At 37.7% G+C, this 24,772-nt stretch overlaps 1 protein-coding gene across 1 annotated transcript in view; it reads left to right on the top strand.

The window, feature by feature from the left end:
* The window catches only part of Parp1 (Poly-(ADP-ribose) polymerase), a 411,082-nt gene that overhangs the window by 16,092 nt on the left and 370,218 nt on the right, over positions 1-24,772 (top strand). Inside the window, exon 3 of the mRNA XM_090376325.1 lies at positions 19,393-19,562. Coding sequence (XP_090232451.1) covers positions 19,393-19,562 — 170 coding nt within the window. The remainder of the gene's footprint in view (positions 1-19,392; positions 19,563-24,772) is intronic.

Here is a 24,772-nt window from a genome sequence, read left to right as displayed (position 1 = left end):
ATGCCAATGGGATTCTTCCTCTTGCTCAGAATAATCACCTGAGAGGGCATAAATTCAAATTGAGGAAAGACAGATGTAGGATAGACGTGCGGAAATTTGCCTTTAGCCAGCGGGTGGTTGGTTCGTGGAACAGACTTCCATCCCTTGTGGTGGAGGTTGATAGCCTAAATAAGTTTAAGGCTCAGCTGGACAGGTATTTTGAACGAACAGAGGGGTGAAGTGGAAGTGGGTTTTTTTTTTTTTTTTTTTTTTTGGCTGATGCTGCATAAGCTTGCTTTCTTGCATCAAATGCCTCTACTAATGCTAATGCTAAAATTAGTATTCATTGTTGAAGCAGTGAGACCTAATTTCCTTGCAATAGATGACAAACTTTGTCCTGCTTCATACTTCTTAATCATTTTCATCTTCATTTCTAAATCAATTTTGTTTCATTTCCTGGCACCACTTGCACTTTCCGTTGGTCCCTTTCCCATCACCATTGTAATACATAAATAGGATTGAAGAGAAGTTTCTGAAAATTTGTTTTTTATATGATTGAAGATTTCAGTGAAGGGGAACACATTTCATTATAATAGCGTAAAAACCCACACAATTCCAGTTATCTGTATTATCGCAAATGCAATAAGATCCCATTTATTATTAAATGCACTAACAAAAAAGCCCAATAAACCAGAAAGTGCAGATTGTTTTTATTGTTTTTTGGTCGTGATCTCCAGTAACTTGCTTTAGAAAAATATCACAAAGGCATTCAAAATTGATTCTTATAATGGGAACATATGATAACGATGAAAGAATTAGCATTAGAATTAGCATTAGTAGAGGCATTTGATCCAAGAAAGCAAGCTTATGCAGCATCAGCCAAAAAAAAAAAAAAAAGAAACCACTTCCACTTCACCCCTCTGTTCGTTCAAAATACCTGTCCAGCTGAGCCTTAAACTTATTTAGGCTATCAACTTCCACAACAAGGGATGGAAGTCTGTTCCACCAACCAACCACCCGCTGGCTAAAGGCAAATGTCCGCATGTCTATCCTACATCTGTCTTTCCTCAATTTGAATTTATGCCCTCTCAGGTGATTATTCTGAGCAAGAGGAAGAATCCCATTGGCATTAAGCATGCTCAAACCATTCAAGGCTTTATACACCTCTATCAGATCACCTCGCCGGTGCCTAGTCTCCAGACAGTAATTTCCAAAACTTAAGCCTTTCTTCGTAAGAGCACCCCTTTGTTCCATTCACTAATCTTGTTGCCCTTCTCTGTACTCGTTCCAGCAGCTCTACGTCTCTAGGTGTGGCCTGACCATTGCCTTATACAAGGGAATAATAACCTCCTTATCCCTGCTAGAAAAATTCCTATATATCATTGACAATACACCATGAGCTACTCTTGCAGCCCGTCTGCACTGCTCAGAGAACTTCATATCTGCCTGCACAACCACCCCCAGGTCCCTTTCATTCTCTACCACTGTCAGTGTAGTACCACAGAGTTGATACGTTGCTCTGGGGTTGCTGTTTCCCATGTGTAGCACTTTACATTTGTCAATGTTAAACTTCATTTGCCACCTCTCAGCCCATCTGCTCAACCTTTCCAGATTCTGTTGCAGCAGTATAGTGTCAGTAGTGTCCTTGACAACCCTGCCTACCTTTGTATCGTCTGCAAACTTCGACATTAAGCTTGATATACCATCATCAATATCATTTATGAATACAGAAAACAATAATGGATCCAACACTGAGCCCTGAGGGACTCCACTAATAACATTAGTCCACGACGAGCAGTGTCCATTGATTACCACTCTCTGTCTTCTCCCCCTCAGCCACCCCTTTATCCACAGCAGCAATTTGCCTCCAATGTCATACTGCTCCAATTTGTGCAGCAGTCTTCCATGTGCAACAGTATCAAAAGCCTTTCTAAGATCCAAGTATATAATATCAAAGTTATTCCCTGCATCCAGTTCCTTTGTGACTGCATCATAGTATCCAATCAAATTGGTCAGGCAAGACTTCCCCTTAACAAAACCATGCTGTGTCTGAGCTATAACTGAAGTCTTGTTTAAATGATCCTGCAGTGCTTCTTTAACTAGTGACTCCATTAATTTTCCTGGAACAGAAGTTAAGCTCACAGGTCTATAATTACTTGTGTCAGCCTTTGATCCTCCTTTGTGAATTGGGGTCACATTTGCACATCTCCAGTCTGTGGGTACCTCCCCTGAGTCCAAGGAAGCTCTCATAATTATGGCTAAGGGTTTGCTTACTTCCTCTGCTGCCTCCTTTAATATAACTGGATAGATCCCATCCACCCCAAGTGCCTTTCTTGTGTTTATCTTCAACAATTTCTCCTCCACTTTACTCTCAGTTATTACAAGATTCTCTAGCTTACTGCTAGAGACTTACTGCTAGAGTTGAATACACCTCTGGCTTTCACCTCGCTAAATAACTCCTCATGTGTGAATGTCAATGCAAAATATTCATTTAGTTTGTTAGCTACCTGAGCAGGATCATCAACAGTTGACCCATCGATATCAAGTGGTCCAATCTGATTCATCCCCTTCCTTCTAGAGTTTACATAAGTAAAGAACTCTTTGCTGTTTTTCTTTGCATCCCTTGCCAAAGATTTCTCGTAATCTGCCTTCGCCTGCCTAACCTCCTTTGTAACTTGGTTACAGATCAACTTGTATCTATCATAGGCTTCTGTGTCATGTGTTAATTTGTATGTATCCCATACATGTTTCTTCTCTGCCATATGCCTCATCAGTTCATCTGACATCCATTTAGGCCTAAACCTTGAACAATATTTCTTGGTTGGTATGTAAAGCCTAGTAGCTTCCAAGATAAGTTCTTTGAATGCTTCCCATTTTGCATTTGCTGTTGGTAACATCATCAGTTGGTCCCACTGTATAGAATTTAAATACTGTCTCAGTCCATCGTAGTCGCCTTTATGAAAGCAATAACCCTTCCCTTTACCCATAATGGTAGTTACCTCTTTGAGTAAATCCCACTTCAGCACACTGTGATCACTACCACCTAGTGGTTCATTTATCTGCAGATTCTTAATGCATGAAGAATCACTACTGATAATCAAATCAAGAGTATTCCTCCCTCCCGAACATGCTGATGTAGAAAACAATCATCCAATAAATCCACAAAAGCCTTGCTAGTGTGTGAGTGACGAGCCTGCAAATTCCAGCCAATATCTGGGAAATTAAAATCTCCCATTATAAGACACTCTGATTTACTGGTCCACTCTATTTCCCTGTACAGTTTCTTATTATACTCATCAGAGTCATTAGGCCTATAGAACACTCCTTCTCTCAATTTTGATCTCCCAATGCTTATGTCACACCAAACTGACTTGACGCTGCACTGTCCAGCGATGTCCACTGGCTTCACTTCCTTGGTTTTTATGTGTTTCTTAACTAATTGCATAACCCCTCCTCCCTTCCTATCCAGTCTATCCTTTCTGTAGACGTTGTACTCTCCACATGTAAAAACCCACACAATTCCAGTTATCGGTATTATCGCAAATGCAATAAGATCCCGTTTATAATTAAATGCACTAACAAAAAAGCCCAGTAAACCAGGAAGTGCAGATTGTTTTTATTGTTTTTTGGTAGTGATCTCCAGTAGCTTGCTTTAGAAAAATATCACCACAAAGGCGTTCAAAATTGATTCTTATAATGGGAACATATGATACCGATGAAAGAATAATGCAATTTACATTATAAATATCTTTTAGAGTGATAAATAGGTTAGTAATATAGCGAAATTTTCGACTTCCAAGGACTTGGAGCAAATTAAAAAAAAAAAGGGTGTTGTGTTCACATTACAATATTTTCACGATACCTCCACTATGATACGGGATGCAAAATCGTGAAAATATCATAATGTGAACCCAAAATCCTATAATTCTTTCCAAGTCCTTGGAAGTTCAAAATCCCGCTATATTACTAAACTATTTATCACTCTACGATTTTTTTCCCCCCGTTCCTGTATACAGGAACTCTCCGACTTACATAATACTTGACTTACAGAAATTCACTTTACGTAAGTTTTTGCCGGCCTGTGCAAAATTAAAAAAAATCGTGGAAACATATTTTGCATCCTATAGGAATAAATGGACAATATCGTAATGTGAACCCAATAACACATATTTTATTTATTATTTATTTTTTTTTGTATTTCGTTCCAAATCCTTGGAAGTTAAAAATTTTGCTATATTACTAAGCTATTTATCTCTATAAAAGGTCATATTTAAAATGTAAATTGCACTATCCTTTCCTCGTTATCATATGTTCCCTTTGTAAGAATCAATTTGGAATGCCTTTGTGATATTTTTCTAACGCACGTTTCTGGAGGTCATGACCATAAAACAATAAAAACAATTTGCACTTTCCAGTTTATTGATCTTTTCTGTTAGTGCATCTAATTATAAACGGGATCTTATTGCATTTACGATAATACCGATAGCTGAAATTGTGTAGGTTTTATGGTGAAATGTGTTCCCCTTCACTGAAATTTTCAATCATATAAAAAACAGATTTTCAGAAACGTCTCTTCATTTCTATTTACGTATTACAAAGATGAAGGGAATGCAACCAATGAAAAGTGCAAGTGGTGGTAATGCCAGGAAATGAAACAAAATTGATTTAGAAATGAAGATGAAAATGATTAAGAAGTACAAAGCAGGACAAAGTTTGTCATCTATTGCAAGGGAATTAGGTCTCACTGCTTCAACAGTGAATACTTATTTTAAAGGACTGCGCGTATAAAAGAATATGTCAAAGGATCAATGCACTTAAGATCAACAGTGATCACAAAACAGCGTTCAGGTGCTATATCGAAGATGGAACTGCTGTTAATAATATGGATGGAAAATCATATTCAGAAGAGAGTGCCATTGAGTCTAATAACCATTCAAGCAGAAGCAACAAGTATTTATAAAGATATTAAGGATAAGTATGGTGAACCCCAACCCAAGTTCGTGGCAAGCAGTAGGTGGTTTAATAGGTTCAAGCATCACACTGGTTTCCACAATGTTAATGTATACGGGGAAGTCGCCCGTGCCAATTCTGCAGCTGCAGAGAAAGTTTGTGGAGGTGTTGAAAAATAAAAAAAAATTATTGAAGAAGGCAGCTATTCAATGCAGCAAATTTTTAAAATTGACGAGAGTGCTCTGTATTAGAAAAAAAATGCTGGATCGAACATACATTGCCAAAGAGGAAAGTATAATGCCAGATTTCAGGGCGTTAAAAGATAGGGCCGTGCTCTTTCTTAGGGCTAATGCAGCAGGAGATTACAGGTTAAAACTACTGATTGTGTACCCTTCTGGAAATCCTTGTGCATTTAAGGGCATCGATAAAGCCACCCTACCCGTGCATTTCCGATTGAACCAGAGAGCATGGATAACAATATCTCTCTTTAAGGATTGGTTTAAGTGCTGCTTCATTCCCGAGGTTCAAAAACATTGTAAAGACAACAACGTTCCTTTCACAATTTTGCTTCTATTAGATTATGCTTCTGGACATCCTATGCATCTAGATGATTTCAGTTTGAACGTGAGAGTCATATTTCTACTGCCAAACATGACTTCACTTATCCGACCTATGGATCAGGGTGTTATTTCAATTTTAAAAGCATACTATTTACACACAACGTTTACTCAGGCATTGTCTGCAGTAGATGATGAAAAAAATTCTATGTTAAGAGACTTTTGTAAATCTTACAATATTTACCACACCATCTTAAACATTAATAAAGTCTGGGCGGAAATTACTAAAAGTTGTTTAAATGGCACATGAAAGAAAATATGCCCACGGCACGTAAAAGGCTATGAAGGATTTGAAAAAGACGAATCATATGAAGAGGTTACAAATAAGATTTTAAAGGTTGCAGAGCTATTTCAGTTGGAGGTTGATACCTAAGACATGGAGGAGTTAATAGAGGAAGAAGAGAAGGAATTATCTAATGAAAAACTTATTGACTTGCAGGCAGCGATAGTGAAAGAAGAAAATGCTAACGAAGCTCAAGATGAACGAAATGAGGAGCTGAGACACTTCATCACCAGAGAGAGAGAGATGGCAATGGCATTGCATCAACAATGGCGAGGTTTGAGAAGATGGATCCTGGCAGCGAACGAGTCTTAAAAGTTAACAGCGGGGCGAATGGTATGGTTGCTTGTTACAAAGAAATCTACAATGAAAAGAAAAAAGCTGCCATTCAGTCATCCATTAATATGTTCTTTTGTAAGGTTGAGCGGCTGACCCCTTCTAAATCTCCACAGCCCTCAACCTCTGCAGCGGCGTACTTATCAGCTTATTTTAAAGGTTGCAGAGCTACTTCAGTTGGAGGTTGATACCTAAGACATGGAGTAGTTAATAGAGGAAGAAGAGAAGGAATTATCTAACGAAAAACTTATTGACTTGCAGGCAGCGATAGTGAAAGAAGAAAATGCTAACGAAGCTCAAGTGAACCAAATGAGGAGCTGAGACACTTCATCACCAGAGAGAGATGGCAATGGCATTGCATCAACAATGGCGAGGTTTGAGAAGATGGATCCTGGCAGCGAACGAGTCTTAAAAGTTAACAGAGGGGTGAATGGTATGGTTGCTTGTTACAAAGAAATCTACAATGAAAAGAAAAAAGCTACCATTCAGTCATCCATTAATATGTTCTTTTGTAAGGTTGAGCGGCCGACCCCTTCTAAATCTCCACAGCCCTCAACCTCTGCAGCGGCGTACTTATCAGCTGAAGACGTCGATTCTGGCAATGATGCTCAAGAGGTAAAACTTACTGACGTTATACCTGTCTCCTCTTTTTTTGTAATTTTATAATTTTGAAAATTTTTTTAAATTGCATACTTTTGTAATTTTTCCTGCGTATGAGATAAAAAAATTGAATAAATATAATAAATAATTCTATTTATATGTTTGTTGAACATTTTCCTTTTTTTTTTTTTTTTTTTTTTTTTTTTTTTTTTGATTCAATCAATTCAGAGAGCACAGTTGCGAGTGCTGAACTATTGTGGGGGAAATTCCGACTTACGTAGCATTCCGCGGAACGCAACCCTTACATAAGTCGAGGAGTTCCTGTATATATATTTTTTTAATTTGGGCTGAAATTTTTGTATTTGATGTTAAAATTGTACTAATTGTTATCATTTAGACTTTACTCCAATTTCTAAATTAAAATTTTTCCTAATCAACTGCTTTTTCTCAATGGGAAAGTTGTTTTCTCTATACAGTCAGTCCTCGTATAACACGTGTTTACACTACACGAATTCGATCATATACGATTTATAAATAGGGGAACGATATCTTATATAACACGAACCGAATTCGCTTATGCACGATTCCCCTTGTGTTTACAATAAATGGCAGTCGAATGCAGAATCACCCCAACTGAATGCAACATGATAGGAATGAAGAGAAGATTCTGAAAATGTATTTATGTTTTTTATATCAGTGAAGGGGAAACACATTTCACCATAATAACGTAAAAATCAACACAATTCCAGCTGTCGGTATAATCGCAAATGCAATTAGATCGAGTTTACTACCAGTTTATAACAGATTCCACTAGCAGAAACGCAACTAGAAATTTGTGTTTATTGTTTTATGGTAGTAACCCCTAGAAATGTGCTTTAGTAAAATGTGAGGTGTTAATAGTGTATCTCTGCCTTTACGGTGTTGTTTATTCAGTTGTTACACGCATGCAGCTTTGTTTATGTATATCAAGCGTGCCTCCTCGTTTTGTAATCGTGCTTTATTCCCTAAAAATGAGTAAAAGAAGTGTCCTGGTGAAGACATTACAGATTCAGAGAGAAAAAGAAAAGCAATATCGATAAACAGAGGCGAACTGGGTCAAAAATTCTTACCCGGGAAAATTTATAGTGGCCTCATACTAGCGTTTATGGCCAAAATTACACCGGCCTCCGGGCCACCAGAGTTTCCCTGTAAGGCTTATGGCCAGTCCGCCTCTGTCGATAGAGAAAAAATATGAAATTGTGAAACACTTTGAGCGAAATGAAAGACCCTGTGATATTGCACGTGCTACAAACCTAAATGAGGCAACGCCGAGAATTACAAAGAATGCAGAGAAAATAAAAACAACTTTCATAGCAGGAACAACTCAAAGTGTAATTAAAATCCATTAGATTAAGACACAAAGAATTGGAAGAGATGGAACGGCTGTCATCTGTTTGGATAGAAAATCAAACAAAAAACAAGTTTGCTTATGATAGAAGCAAAAGCATTAGCAATATTTTATTACGTAATAGTCATAATAAAATACGTAAATATTTTATTACGTTTATTTATTGTGTTTGGTAATGTTTTGGTTACAAATGTGTGTTCAATCTTGGGTGGTCGGCACCTAACCCTATTTTTCCCATAGGGCCTGTTGTTTATATTGCACGATTTTGCATTGTATGAGGGTTTCTAGGAACACAACTATCTTGCTATAAGAAGACTGACTGTATAATTTTTTAGTTATGCTGTTAGTTAAGAAACACGTAAAATCTAAGGAAGTGCATCGAATTGTTGGTGGATAATGCGGTGTTGAGTCTGTTTGGTGTGACATAAGCACTGCGAAAGGAAAAATGAGTGTGTGTGTGTGTGTGTGTGTGTGTGTGTGTGTGTGTGTGTGTGTGTGTGTGTGTGTGTGTGTGTGTGTTATGGGCCTAATGAATCTGATGAGTATAATGAGCAGTTGTGCAGAGAAATAGAGTGGGCCAGTAAATCAGAATGTCTTATAATGGGGGATTTTAACTTTCCAGATATTGACTGGAATCTGTCAGTTGGGCACTCACACACTAGCAAGACTTATTTGAAGCAGCATGTTCAAGAGAGCCAACCAGAGGGAGTAATACTCTTGATCTGATTATCAGTAGTGATTATTCATGCATTAAGAATTTGCAAATAAAGGAACCACTGGATGACAGTGATCACAGTGTACTGATATGGGAATTACTTAAAGATGTAACTACCATAAAGGCTAATGGGAAGGGCCTTTGCCTTTATAAAGGTGACTGCAGTGGTATCAACTGATGATGTTACCAACATTGAATTCTAAATGGGAAGCTTTCAGGGACTTAATCTTGGAGGCTACTAAGCTTTTCATTCGAATTAAGAAATACTGTTCAAGGTTCAGGCCTAAGTGGATGTTGGATGAATTAATGAGGCTCGTGACAGAGGAGAAAAATGCATGGGATGCATATAAATTATCAGGTGACACAGAATCCTATGGTAGATATATGCTAGTCTGTAATCAAGGTTAGGCAAGCAAAGGCAGATTACGAGAAATTTTTGGCATAGGAAGGGAAAAAAAAAACAGCAAGGAGTTCTTTACTTATGTAACTCTAGAAGGAAGGGGATGAATCAGATTGGTCCACTTAACATAGATGGTTCGAATATTGATGATCATGCTCAGGTAGCTGATAAACTGAATGAGTATTTTGCATCTACATTCACGCATGAGGAATTATTCAATGAGGGAAATCCAGAAGCTTATCAAACTCTAACAGGGAACTAAGTGATTTTGTAATAACTTTGAGATCAAAGTGGAGGAGAAATTGTTGAAGTTAAACTTAAGGAAAGCACCTGGGGTGGTATCACCAATTCACAAAGAGAGTTCAACAGGGGACACAAGTAACTATAGACCTGTTAGTTTAACTTGTGTTCTGGCAAAAATAATGGAGTCACTGGTTAAAGAAGCATTGCAGGATCATCTAGACATGACTGCAGTAATAGTTAAGACACAGCATGGGTTTGTTAAAGGGAGGGCTTGTCTGACCAATTTGATTGGATACTATGATGTGGTCACAAAGGAACTGATGTCAAAAATAATTTTGATATCATATACTTGTTTCAGGAAAGCTTTTGATACTGTTGTACATGGAAGACTGCTGTATAAATTGGAGAGGTATGGCATTAAGGGTAAGTTGCTACAATCGGTAAAGGGATGGTTGAGTGGGAGACAACAGAGTGGTAATCAATGGACACTACTCTTGATGGACAAATGTTATTAGTGGTGTTCCTCAGGGTTCAGTGCTAGGCCCATTGTTGTGTTGTGTATTCATCAATGATATTGATGAAGATATATCAGGATTAATGTTCAAGTTTGCAGATGATACAAAGGTTGGCAGGGTTGTTAACAACAGTAAAGACAGTATGCTACTCCAACTAGATCTAGATAAGGTGGGTAAATGGGCTGAGCAGTGACAACTGAAATTTAACATTGACAAATGCAAAGTACTGCATATGGGTAGCAATAACTGAAGAGAAATGTACCAGCAGTGTGGTGTTACACGTAGGAGAGTGGAAAGTGAAAAAAACCCGGGGGTAATTGTGCAGTCAAATATGAATTTTGCTGAGCAGTGAGACTGGCTGCCAGAGCAGGTCATGGAGTCTGGTCAATGATATATAGGAATTTTGCTAGCAGGGACATGGAGGTGATTATCCCGTTGTACAAGGCAATGGCCAGCCACACCTGGAGTACTGTGTACAGGTCTGGAGGCCTCATTTTAGGAAGGATGTAGAGTTGCTAGAACAAAGAAGGGCAATAAGATTTGTGAGGGGGAACAAAGGGGTGCTGTTACTAAGAAAGGCTTAAGTTCTGCAAATTGCAGTGCCTGAAGAGTAGGCACCTGCGAGGTGATCTGATTAAGGTATACAAGGCCTTTGAATGGGTTGAGCAAGCTGAATCCTGATGGGATTCTTCCTCTTGCTCAGATGAAGAACCTGAGGGGACATAGATTCAAATTGAGGAAAGACAGTTGTAGAATAAATGTGCAGAAATTTGCATTTTGCCAGCAGGTGGTTGATTGGTGAAACAGACTTCCATCTTTTGTTGTGGAAGTTGATAGCCTAAATAAATTTAAGGCTGAGCATTTGGAACAAATGGAGGAGTGAAATGGGAAGGTTTGTGTGCTTTTTTTTGTTGGGAAAGCGACATTGATGTCATCCTGGCACAAAGTCAATTGCTAATAAATCCATTGACTGGTGGGTCCAAGAGGCTTGAACCACACCTCACCACTGGGTTATAATTTTTAGCCTGGTGCACCAAGTAACACTGGTGCCACTAATGTATGCCATCACAAGATAAAACATTAAAACTGACAACTGGGAAACCCTTCAGGAATCCGTGAGAACTAGTCTGCTGGTTGTTCCTTCTGAGACTTCTGATCTCTTCCACCTGATGAACACTGAAATATGATAATTAACATAATAGTTACCAACTGTAACTTCTCTGTGAGGAAAAAATGCCATAGAAAATGTTATCCTCTGAGCTTAAGTCTCTCAGACATAGGATCCATTGGGCAAGAAAAGCTTTTCAGCTTTCATGCCATAACTGGCCCCAACAGGAAGTAGATGCACTCAGAGAATAATCTGAAAATCCTCAAAAATGCCTACACGACATATATCAGACAAGAGTCTTGGGGTGCCTGGAAATGCTGACCCCTGTGATGTCTACCAAATTGTAGCCGACCAGGTTAGCCGGGTGGGTAAAGTGCCTGCCTGGCAACCCAAGGATCGCGGGTTCGAATCCCACCTCGGGCTTGGATCAGAGTACTGCAAAAACCTTGGGAGGTGCATTATGGCCACAGAAGCTGATGCGCCAACAACTAACTAAAACAAAAAAATTGTCACAAAAAAAGCTGCCAAGGGGAAAAATAATGAACATGACAACAGCACCAGATGAGTCTCTAACTGACACATGAGAGGACACTATGGAAAATATCCTGAATGCATTCTTCTCCACAGATAGCCAGTAGCAGACACAGGAACAAGAAGAAATCTGTGCTAACAATTTAAATTATCAAACAGACCTGACAGAACACTTCTTCACACTTCCAATATTAATTCCATCTATTCTAATTGTACTGTACCTGGATGCAGTCATTATGGGTTCCCTTTCATGAAAAACTGAAAAAAATCTCATGGAAGAGAATTCCTGGCTTAAAATTTCTAAAATATCTATAATTATAATATTTCTATTAAATAATAATAAAAAAAAATCTGCCTGAAGTTTCTGCTGGAGATCTTAGATTGATTTAGAAATTTAATTTAAAATGAGGACACAGATCCTATACAACAGAAAATCACAAGGAGGTAGCATTTGTACAATTTTACAGATATTAGCAAGTCTCGATTACACAAGTTGTCTGTCCAACGTGTCATGCCTAATTACGTCAATCAAATTGTGAATAAAAGTTGACAACAAATCTGCAAATAAAATTGACAATATGTGTATGCTGATGTAATAATAAAAGTTTGCTATGTTGTTTTTGGTATTGTAGAGAGATTTTTTTTTTTTAATTTTAATAGCTGAACACTAGCACTAAACAAATGCCAAGAAGACATACAAAAATTGAAATAGATTTCCACTTACATGATCAGCTGTGCAGAATGTAAAGTCGACTAACAAGAGCTGACCAAACAACATTTACGAAAAACTTGTAATCCAAATTATGTTACCACCATAAAATTATAATCCAGCAAGATTTAAAGCCATTTATCGTTACATATTCTCTGTATTATCATTCTATAATCTGTGTACGGCACAAAGGTTTGAACTGTTTGATCTTTGGCAGCTTTATCTGCACTTCAGACTGAAACAATGGCATGTAAGATATGAAATTAAAACCAAAAATAAATTAATATTAGGCATCCACGTCCTTTTAGTAACTTTTAGTAACTGTGATGTTAATTTTTATTATAAATGTGACATTTTCGGCAAATGTTTAAGCCTGTTATTATGGGAACTGGCACATAGGTATACACAGAACACCTAAAATAAGGTCTGATTTTTTTTATTGGAATACTTCTCAAATTCCAACAAAATCAGGGATGCAAATTGAAAGTGAAAGACTATACTAAAGGATTGTTAAAATTCACGTTTATATCACTGCAATGGCGATTTAAATTTTGAATTTTTTTTTTTTTTTTTTTTTTGGAATTTTGCGTACATCAGTGTGGATGTTGCTAGGTTTAGAACCAATACATTAGAATTCCAGGGCCCCGAGTGCCAAGCGATTTTCTTCCAGTGATTATAGAGTGATCTCCAAAGTGATATAGTTTCTTTATTTTCCAGTGCGGCTGTTATTTTATTTACTTGAAGTGGTTCTGTGCTTTAGAAGTCAAAAGTAAGAACCCAGAAAGGCAAATCCACCTTTCTTTTCTTATTCTTTATATATATATCACTAACCAGATCATCTAACTTAAACAACCGCTTGGTCACTGGTGGCACCGCTCCTGCCTCCACGTGGCGGGGCCGGTAACCTGGGGGAAAAACCAACCCTCGGGGCGAAAAGGAGCAAAGATGGAAACAAGCGAATTTCCACGTTTAGAGCCAAAGTGCTCTCAACATGAACTTGACAATGACACCGACCATGACTTCTCTCTTTCAAAGAGACTTAAAAAAGACACTAGGAAGCAAGAATCTCCAGCTTTCTTAATAATACACTCTTTGTCATCCCAACCTGTGAGCAAGCTCTCACCTTTCATCATCCAGAGATGCCTAGAAAACGCTGCAGGTTCACCAAAAATGGTTAAACGTCTCCAATCAGGAGATCTACTAGTAGAGACTTGTTACTCAAGACATTCTGAGTTACTACTAAAACTTACTTCTTTAAGCGGAATACTGATTCAGGTCACCCCACGCAACACACTAAATTCTTCCAAAGGAGTGATCTCTGAATGGGATCTATTATACGTTTCTGAGGAAGAAATTGTCCAGGAGCTAAAAGATCAAAATGTCTCTCATGCAAAACGTATCATGATCAGAAAAGACGGCAACTTAACTCCCACGCGAAACATAATCTTGACTTTCAGTACTCCAAATCTACCGGATTCTGTCAAAGCAGGTTACTTGAATTGCCGCATTAGGCCTTATATCCCAAATCCGCTCAGATGCTTTAAATGTCAAAAGTTCGGCCATTCTCAGACAGCATGCCGTGGAGACGCCATATGTCCAAACTGCAGCTGCAAGAATCACACACAAGCAGAATGCAAAGCTCCAACACCACAGTGTCCTAATTGTAGTGGCAAACATCCAGCCTACTCTAAAGACTGTGAACTGTGGAAGATAGGAAAAAAAATACAAAAATATAAAATTGAAAATAAAGTCTCTTACCAAGAAGCGAAAAAACAGATCAACTTAAGTATGCCAAAACGCACTTATGCTTCTACCAATCTCAGACAGGAATCAGTGGCATGTCAGACTGAAGTATCCATCTCTCCAAATATATCAATATCAGACTGGGCTCGATCAGTACTCTTGATCCAGCATCCATCTAAACCGAATTCAACAGACCAAAGCAATAACACGCCACTCTCAATTCCAACCCAGAGACTTCCTCATCGTCAGGCAGCAGAAAATTTGCAAAAATCGTATTCTGCTGAGACGAAAGTATCAGGTCTAACAAGCATGGATACGGATGATTCTGTCGGTCAAGAAGAACTGCTTGAAATACATGCAGAAGATGATATGGACGATAGCAATGAATCGGGACGCCCCACTTTTCCCCGAAAAGAAAAACCAAAACCGGACCGTCATAAACAGTCAACTTATAAAAAACAGTCAGATACATCTTCCACGAACAAAACCAAATAATGGAACACATCATTCAATGGAATTGTAGAGGTTTTCATAGCAACATCGATGATATTAATGAACTAATTCACTGCTTCAATCCGGTAGCTATGTGCCTACAGGAAACCAACTTGACTCCCCAAGTTTCCACTACAGTCAAAAATTACACTATTTACAGACAAGATAGATCTGACACTAATAGTGCTCATGGAGGAGTAGCCATCCTGTTGGACTCGAGAGTTCCTTCCAGATGCATTCCATTGCAAACCTCTTTAGAAGCTGTTGCCGCACGCATAGTAATTGGAATTACCGTTACATTGGTCTCAATTTATCTTCCACCTAATCGTCCATATTCTATTCAGGAAATCGAAGGTCTCGTGTTGCAACTACCAGTTCCCTTCTGTCTACTAGGTGACTTTAATGCTCACCACCCATTATGGGGTTCATCCAGCTTAGACAGGCGTGGAAAACTTGTTGAAACATTAATAGATAGACAGGATCTAACGTTGTTAAATACTGGCGCTCCTACCTATGTTCATTTTCCTACCTGATCAACCTCTGCAATAGACCTTTCCATCTGCTCTCCAGTGCTCTATCCAAGTATCCAGTGGGCAACTCTTAACGACCCTCACAACAGCGATCATTTCCCAATAATATGCAAAGTTCAAACTTCCTGTTCATTACCAACAGACAATCCAGTAAAATGGAAATTTCCAAAGGCTGACTGGATAAAATATAGCATGCTCGCCTCGTTCGACAACCATATCATACAGTGCTCTTCTATCAACCATGTTACTGAACATATTACAAACCAAATTCTAACAGCTGCAACCGCTGCAATTCCACAATACCAAGTCAGGAAAAGGCGAAAATTAAATTATTGGTGGAACGAAGAGTGCAACAATGCAAAAAAAGAGAAAAACAAAGCTTGGAATCAATTCCACAAACATCCAACCACTTCCAATCTTATTAATTATAAGCGACTTAGAGCAAGAGCCCGTTATATCAGACGGAAAGCAAAAAAAGAATCTTGGATTAAATTCGCTTCCTCAGTTAATAAAAATACAGACATCAGACTGATCTGGAATAAGATAAAATTGTTAAATGGCAAAATTCCTCCAACATCTACTCCACTAATTAACTGGAATGGACAGGAACTCTCTACTCCTGCAGAAATCGCAAATGCACTAGGATCTGGATTTTCCCAGTTGTCCTCAACTTCTTATGACCAGTCGTTTCAAAAAATTAAAGGTGTAACTGAAAAATCCAAACTGAATTTCACTGACAGATGTGCACTAAAATATAATCAACCATTTACCATGGTTGAACTTCAGCATGCTCTTACCAACACAAGGAATAGCGCTGCTGGCCCTGATGGGATATTTTATATAATGCTTAAAAATTTAAATACAAAGTCACAGTCATCACTGCTGTTCTTCCTCAATCGAATATTCACTGAACATACATACCCAAGCTCCTGGCGTCATTCCTACGTTCTGGCAATCCCAAAACCTGGTAGAGACTATTCTGTTCCTCAAAACTACAGACCAATTTCACTTACCAGCTGTCTGAGCAAAACCCTCGAAAAAATGATTCACAGCCGCCTGACTTGGTATCTTGAGTCCCAAAAGTTAATCAATAACAATCAATTTGGATTCAGAAAAAATCGATCATCATTGGACCTTATGATTAAAGCCGAAGCAAATATCAGAAATGCATTCATCAAAAAGGAGCATCTCGTTATGGTCTGTCTGGATATTGAGAAAGCTTTTGACACCACATGGCGTTTTGGCATTTTAAAGGATTTACATTCTCTTGGCCTGAGAGAAAATTTGCCATATTTCATCCAAAATTTTTTAGAACAAAGATCCTTTCAAGTTCGTTACCGGGGAATTCTCTCTAAAAAGTTTGTTCTGGAAGAAGGAATCCCTCAAGGGTCCGTTCTCAGCGCTACTCTATTCGCAATTAGAATTAATCACTTAACTGAAATTATTCCGAAAACAGTGGACTCATATCTTTATGCCGATGATCTAACAATCTCCTGCCACTCTCAAAACATGAACTACATTGAGAGACAATTGCAGATATCAATAAATCAGATCCAGATTTGGATGACACAAAACGGTTACAGACTATCCAGCCAGAAATCTACTGCCATTCATTTCTGCACCATGCGTAAAATGCATCCTGATCCTGAACTCCGATTAGATAACCATCTTATTCCAATTGCGAATAGTATTCGTCTGCTTGGCTTAATTTTTGACTGTAAGTTAAACTATCAAAAACACATTGAACATCTCCGGACAGCTTGCCAAAAGAAAATGAACATACTCAGAGCCTTATCAACAACAACCTGGGGAGCAGATCGTTACACCTTGAGCCGACCGGGCTAGCCGAGTGGGTAAAGTACCTGCCCGGCAACCCAAAGGTCGTGGGTTCGATTCCCGCCTCGGGCTTGGATCAAAGTACTGCAAAAACCTTGGGAGATGCAATATGGCCACAGAAGCCGATGCGCCAACAACTACCAAATCAAAAAAAAAAAAAAATGTTACACCTTGCTTCACTTATATAGATCCATAATTAGATCTCGTCTGGACTATGGCGCACCTGTCTTCGATTCTGCTAGGGAAAGTACCTTATCTCGTCTGAACCCTATTCAACATTCAGCTCTAAGAATAGCTTTAGGTGCGTTCAGAACATCACCAGTGCAAAGTCTTTATGTGGAAGCCTACGAAGCTCCTCTAAACATCAGAAGAAAGATGTTATTACTGAACTACGCAACCAAGGTCCAAAGCCAGTCGAACCATCCCAATTGGTCAATATTTAATGATCCGCCACTCAAGACCTTTTATAGAAACAAACCACAATTAATTAGGCCTGCAGGTATTAGGTTAATGGAACTAGCAGAAAACTGGAACACACAACTCAAAGTCCACCAAGAACCTATAGATTACGTTCCTCCATGGTCTGTCATCATGCCGTGTTGTGATAATTATTTCCACCAATGGGGGAAACACTCTTTAACGAGTACTAACATCCAGCAACTCCACATTGCACATTTACAATGTTATCCCGACTTTGCGAAAATATATACTGACGGTTCAAAGTCCGAGAATGGATCAGGTGCAGCAGTGGTATTCCATGACACTATCACTTCTGTGTCACTTCCAACAGAATGCAGTAGTTACACCACTGAATTATATGCCATAAAGCTTGCTCTGGAAATCATTTTCCATCTCTCAATCGAAAAGAGCATAATCTACACAGACTCGCAAAGTGCCCTATTAGCAATGCAAAAGATTTCTCCATCTAGTCATCCGATACTACAGCAAATCAGATCAGAGTTGATTCGTCTCCGAGATCATCGGCAAAGCATTGTCTTCTGCTGGATCCCAGGCCATACTGGAATACCAGGAAACGAAATTGCAGATGATGCTGCCAAGCATCCATCCAGCACATCCGCAATGAATTTTCTGGTCCCGCTCAGTGACTACAAAATCCATATACGAAATATATGTAAGGAACGATGGACACTACAGTGGCAAACGCAGATGCATAACAAACTCCTTGAAATTAAACCTATACCCCAATTATGGGCCTCCAATTTTCGCACAAACAGACAAGAAGAGGTTGTACTGGCCAGAGCCCAAATAGGCCACACCCATTTGACCCATCTATTTCTGTTATCAGGTAATGATCCTCCACAGTGTTCACATTGCTACAGGCCACTCACAATAAAACACATACTCCTGGAATGCACCATGCATAACAACTCCCGTCTAATTTCATTCACTTCTCTGTCAAACTTACAAGAATTGTCACTTCGTCATATGATAGGCGAAAATTCAAACACCTTACAGAATTTTTTTTCTTTCTGAAACGAATAGGTTTATATAACCAATTATAGAAGCCAATAAAATTAGTACTAACTACTATGATAGGTGCAATATGGCCTAAGTAGCCTTTGCACCAGAAAAATCCAAGCACAACAACATTAGAATTCCAGTTATATGAAGTTATCAAAAATTTTAATTATCAGAAATGTTTTTTGCTTTTATTTTTTCCATTAATTCTAATCAAAGAACATTTAAAAAATCAGGGAACACATTTACAGAGCTATCATGTGAATATAATAAAATGACAGTTCCATTTATACAAAACATTATGAATGAAACAAAGAAGAATAAATTTGTATAATCCCAACTTCACTGATATGATGTATAAAAATTCCAGTGTTTGTAAAAAAAAAAAATGTGAATTTACCGTTACATAAATTACTGTATATACGAATTTATGTAATAGTCAATTTGTGTATTATTTTTTTCCCCCCAGCAATATTTTTATACATCATATCAGTGAGGTTGATATTATTTGGAGATGAGATGTGAACTACCCAGATTTCTTGGCTTCTTTCGCAGAACATTATTTTTTATTTTATTTTTTAAATGCCCTGTTCTCTAAATTTTTATTTCTACAGTCTCTTGATTTATGATTGATTCTACCAGTATTACATAATACTTGTGGTATTATGTAATACTGGTAGAATAAATAGCAGATTTACCTACAGTTCCATAGCATTAATCTCTTGGCTTAGTTTCACAAGTTTAGCAAAATGCAACATAACAGAAGAAATGACCAAGGTCCCATTTTATTAATTGCAACCCTTCCACAGCAATGATAGGAATTGTCATGGACAAGTTTCTGGGAGTTTTTAAGCTTTTAAACTTGTACTTTCAGGAGATTGTTTCAGTTGACTCTCATCTGTTTTCCTTAGATTAATTTTTTTTTAAATTTCATTTCAAAAGCTGGCAGTGGTTCTGGTACTATTCCTGTTAATGGAGGTTCTGGCTGTGCAGCAACCAAAGCTGGAAAAACTAAAGAAAAATCCCAAAATTCAGATATGAATGACTTTTCAGTGGAGTATGCCAAATCAAACCGTAGTACTTGCAGAGGATGTGAAAGCAAGATAGAAAAGGTTTATTTTTTTATTATTTTCACTTTTGTATTACAAAGAAATTGAAGAGATAGATAAATATGAAATAACTTAGTTTCAAATTTTGAAAAGAGATTTTAAATCAGTAAAATAAATAAGTTATACTGTACTTATAAAATATAAGCTGTTTGTGCTGAAATGGAGATTGCTAGGCACTGCTTAGCATGCATGGGTGAAATGCACTGAAATATGCAAAATTATGCCAAAATTATTTATATGCAGTGGCATTTTTACACACATTATCACAGTTAATTGAATTAGTTTCTTTGTAATCAATATTTAAAAGTAACAAAACCATTAAATGAAATGTTTTAAAATGGATCATTTTAAAGTCCATGTGGAATAATTTTTGTTGCAGTAAATAATATTTGAAATGGGGATGATATGCGGTACATTGTAGATATTAATACAAAAGACACCATTAAGTCACATAAATGTTATGAATGTTTATTGGAATAGTTATGAGAGAACAAGATAACCATCACAATACAGGCACATTACAACAAGGTGATGTAATGTAACTGGGAAAGTCATTTGCTGAAAGTAAAACTGAGTAAGCATGGGTAAAAGTGATAAAATAACCCATACTTATTTTGCTACTCAGAATAGTGAGAGCTGTCTCTTTCTGGTGGTGGGCTGTGTGGAGTGAGACCTTTCTGAAATTTTTATAACTTATAAAAATGACAACTTTGTATTTAATTCTTTTAAACATTAATTTTTTTTTAAATTTTGACTTGGTTGTTCAGTATTAGTGAAATTATTTTAAAAAAAATTGCAAAAAAAAACCTCACAAAAAATCATAAAAGATTTGAAAAATTAAGAAGATTGTTTACTTGTGTTTTGATGTATTACCATCTTCTGCATTGATTTATGTATTATCACTTAATTTTGTCAACTTTGGGATCTTAATTCTAAAGAATTTTGTCAAAGAAGTCAGAATTATGCAACGATGACTGATGCCATGATTTTATCCTGCTCCGATTTTAAAATCTATTTTCCTTCTTTTAAATTAAGTTTAGAAACACAGAAAAGAGAGTAGTACTTACTTACTGCAATCTCTTATTAAGATTTTTAATGTATTTTGAAACAGTATTTTAAATGTACTTGTAACAACCTTGAAAAATGTATATAGTAGTAGGAGTGGCATGTGATGCAAGAAAGCAAGTGTGTGAGCTTATGCAGCATCAGCCAAAAAAAAATAAAAAATAAATAATAAAAATAAATCACACCATTCCCTTCAAATGCCTGTCCAGTCCCTCCTTAAATTAATTTAACCTATCAACTTCCACGACAGATGGAAGTTTGTTCCAGCAATTAACCACCCGCTGGCTAAAGGCAAATTTCCGCACATCTATTCTACATCTGTCTTTTCTTAATTTGAATTTATGCCTTCAGATTACTAACCCCTTAGGTTAGTAATCTGAACAAGTGGAAGGATCCCATCAGAATTCAGCGTGCTCAATCCATTCAAGGCATTATACACCTCAATCAGATCACCTCGCAGGTGCCTAGTCTCCAGCCGCTGCAATTTGCAGTACTTAAGCCTCTCTTGGTAAGAGGATCCCTTCATTCCTCTCACCAATCTTGCTGCCCTTCTCTGTACACGCTCAAGCAAATCTACATCCTTCCTAAAATAAGGCCTACAGACCTGTACGCAGTACTCAAGGCATGGCCTGACCATTGCCTTATACAATGACACAATCACCTCCTTTTCCCTGCTAGCAAAATTCCTGTATATCATTGACAAAACCCCATGATCTGCTCTGGCAGCCTGTCTGCATTGCTCAGAAAACTTCATATCTGACTGCACAATTACTCCCAGGTCTTTTTCATTTTCTACCACCTTAAGTGTAGTACCACACAGTTAAGGTAATATGTTTCTCTGGGGTTACTTCTAACAATATGCAGTACTTTGCATTTGTCAAGGTTAAACTTCAGTTGTCACTTCTTAGCCCATCTGCCCAAATTATCTAGATCCTGTTGCAATAGCATACTGCCATTACTGTCATTAACAACCCTGCCAACCTTTGTGTCATCTGCAAACTTCGACACTAAGCCTGATATACCTTCATCAATATCATTGATAAATATACAAAACAACAGAGGACCCAACACCGAACCTTGTGGGACTCCACTAATAACATTATTCCACGAAGAGCAGAACCCACTGATTACCACCCTCTGTCTTCTCCCACCGAACCATCCTTTTATCCATTGTAGCAACTTACCCTTAATACCATTCTGCTCCAATTTGTATAGTAGTCTTCCATGCGCAACAGTGTCAAAAGCTTTCCTGAAATCCAAATATATGATATCAAAATTATTTTTTGCATCCAGTTCCTTTGTAACCACATCATAATATCCTATCAAATTTGTCAGACAAGACTTTCCCTTAACAAACCCATGCTGTGTCTGAATTATTGCTGCAGTCTTGTCTAGATGATCCTGCAATGCATCTTTAACCAGTGACTCCATTATTTTACCCGGAACAGAAGTTAAACTAACTGTCTGTAATTACTTGTGTCACCCTTCAATCCCCCTTTGTGAATTGGGGATACATTTGCACATCTCCAGTCCGTGGGGACCTCCCCTGAGTCCAAGGATGCTCTCATAATTATGGCTAAGGGTTTGCTTAGTTGCTTTGTCACCTCCTTTAATATAACTGGATAGATCCCATCCACCCCAGGTGCCTTTCTTATGTTTAACTTCAGCAATTTCTTCTCCACTTTGCTCTCAGTTATTACAAAATCATTAAGCACCTTGCTTACAATTGGATCACCTTCTGCCATTTTCAAACCTTAATAACTCTTCATGTGTGAATGTAGATGCAAAATACTCATTCAAATATATATGTACTCCTTGTGTAAACCCTATGAAAGGGTTAAATTTGAAATTTCTTATTTATTTCCTTTCTTTTTTATAGTTCTACAATACATGAGAATGAGAGGATAATGAATTACAAATTTTAAACAACTATTTGTTTAGGAATAACTATTTTATTAGGTGAAATTTGACCCAAAAATTTTTTTGTTAGATTCACAATGATCAAAGCATTCAGAATAAAATCTGCATGTTAAAACCATATATCATTAGTATAGGCAGTACATCAAAAATGTAATCATATCAACAGCACAAGTGGTACATCAAAAATGTACTGCTTGTGCTGTTGATATTGTTTTAACATGCAGATTTTGTTATGTATATAAATGGTGGAAGAATGGAAAATAAAATGGTTGAAAGAGATTCTCCCTGCAGAATCCCCACCGTGGCTAGAAATTTAGCACGTTTCTTTATCCCAAGGGAAAAACTGAGCTTTGTGCACCAAAATAGTTCTTAAAATAAACTTTTATATTAATGATAAAGCAGTATAAAAGCATTTTTATATTAATGATAAAGCAGTATAAAAGCATTTTTATATTGATCCATATACCAGTATAAAAATGTTGTAATAATTTGTGGTAATAACAGTAAAGGATCTATGTATATCTTAGTGCACTGCATCATTTATACACAGCCAATTATAGATTAGCAAATTTGCAATAGCGGCATCGTTTAAGTTACATCTCATATTGTGAATACCTTCACGACGAGTTTCCATGACATTGCACTACTTCGAATAAGTAACGCTTCACCCGAAGGAGAAGACTGTTGTTACTTATTCTCAGTGGATTCCACCACCCAGATGGCACTGTTTCAGGGCTATTTGGCCCTTCTTCGGCAGGTGGTTAGGTACCCAAGTGATGTAATGATGACAAAACAGTTGTGAAGTATATCTCCACAATATGAGAGATGCCTGATGGTGTATGATATAAGTTAGGACTCTAATGCATTAAGATATACATAGTCTTAACTCTTTCGCAGCTTGAGGCATAAGCCCTTAATGCATTACAGTAAAGGATCTTAAACTGAGTTGTTACCTTCACTGGTTATTTCGATTAAGTTAAACCACTGTTACTCTGCAATAATTACTTTATAAAGGACATTGCATTCTGGAACCTATGAGGGGATATCAAAAAGTTTGTACCTTTACCTAGAAATAATAGCCCTAGAAAGGTGAAACTTCATAGGAATTTTAATCCCTTTCTATGTACTCTCCATGTATAGTAACACATTTCTCCCATCTATGTATCAGTTGTTTAATGCCTTGATCATAGAAGTCCACACTTTTTGCCTGAAACTACAATTCCACTTCATTGATAACTTCCTGAGACAAATCAAAGCGGCATCCATGCAATGGCTTCTTCATTTCTTGAAACAAGTCAGATGGTGCTGGGTCAGGAGAATAGGGTGAGTGTTGCAGTAGCACAAATCCATCAGTTGGTGAGAACATTGCATTCGACATTGCTTCTGCAAAGGCATCAGCAATCTTGGAACCCATCTAACGTGGAGACTTCTAGCTCCCAAGCTAGAAGTTTCTTCTAGCTCCCAAGAGGAGCTAGAAGAAAACCTGGAAGACAAAGGCCGAGATGGATAGATGAAATTCATGAGTTTTTGGGTAGTAAATGGATGGCCAGTGCTCAAAACAGAAGGAACTGGAAAGTTGCTGGAGAGGCCTTCATCCTGCAGTGGATTGAAAATGGCTGATGATGATGATGATGATGATTAACGTGGAGACATTAGACATGTGCAAATGGTCATGTAAAATGCTGTGGGCAGACCCTTAACTAATTCCCACTGCATTTGCGATGAAATGAATTGTCACACGTCTGTCAACCTTTGCAAACATCTCACTGTCTGTGGATGTTGATGGCCTTCCTTCTCTTGGCTCGTCAAAGACACTTGTATGACTGCACTCGAACTCCCGTTTCCATTTTTTAACAGTGTCATAGGTTGGACAATTCTGCCCATACACAGCTTTCATTCTTCGTCAATTTCCTGAGCTTTCTTGTCCTGCAAATGCAGTAACTTTATCACTACTCTATACTCCACTTTGTCAACTATAGTGTCCTTCCTCAGATTCCGGGCTCCGTCTCTGGTGTACAATCACTTATGGGAATGTATTTTCATATGATAGTTGTTGAATACGTAGACAACTTATAAGAAATGGCATCTTCCTACTGATGTCTTATCCAGGTCAGGATATAAACTTTTTGATACCCCCTTGTATATCGGTCCCTTGATTACATGCACAACTACAGTAGAGCATCAGTTTTTCAGAATAATCGATGTCAGACCTCTTCCAGATAGCCAAA

Source organism: Mastigoproctus giganteus, chromosome 6 (assembly GCF_048544385.1).
Source record: "Mastigoproctus giganteus isolate SK-2022 chromosome 6, ASM4854438v1, whole genome shotgun sequence".
NCBI lineage: Eukaryota > Metazoa > Arthropoda > Arachnida > Uropygi > Thelyphonidae > Mastigoproctus > Mastigoproctus giganteus.
This window is presented reverse-complemented; position numbering and strand designations above follow the sequence as displayed.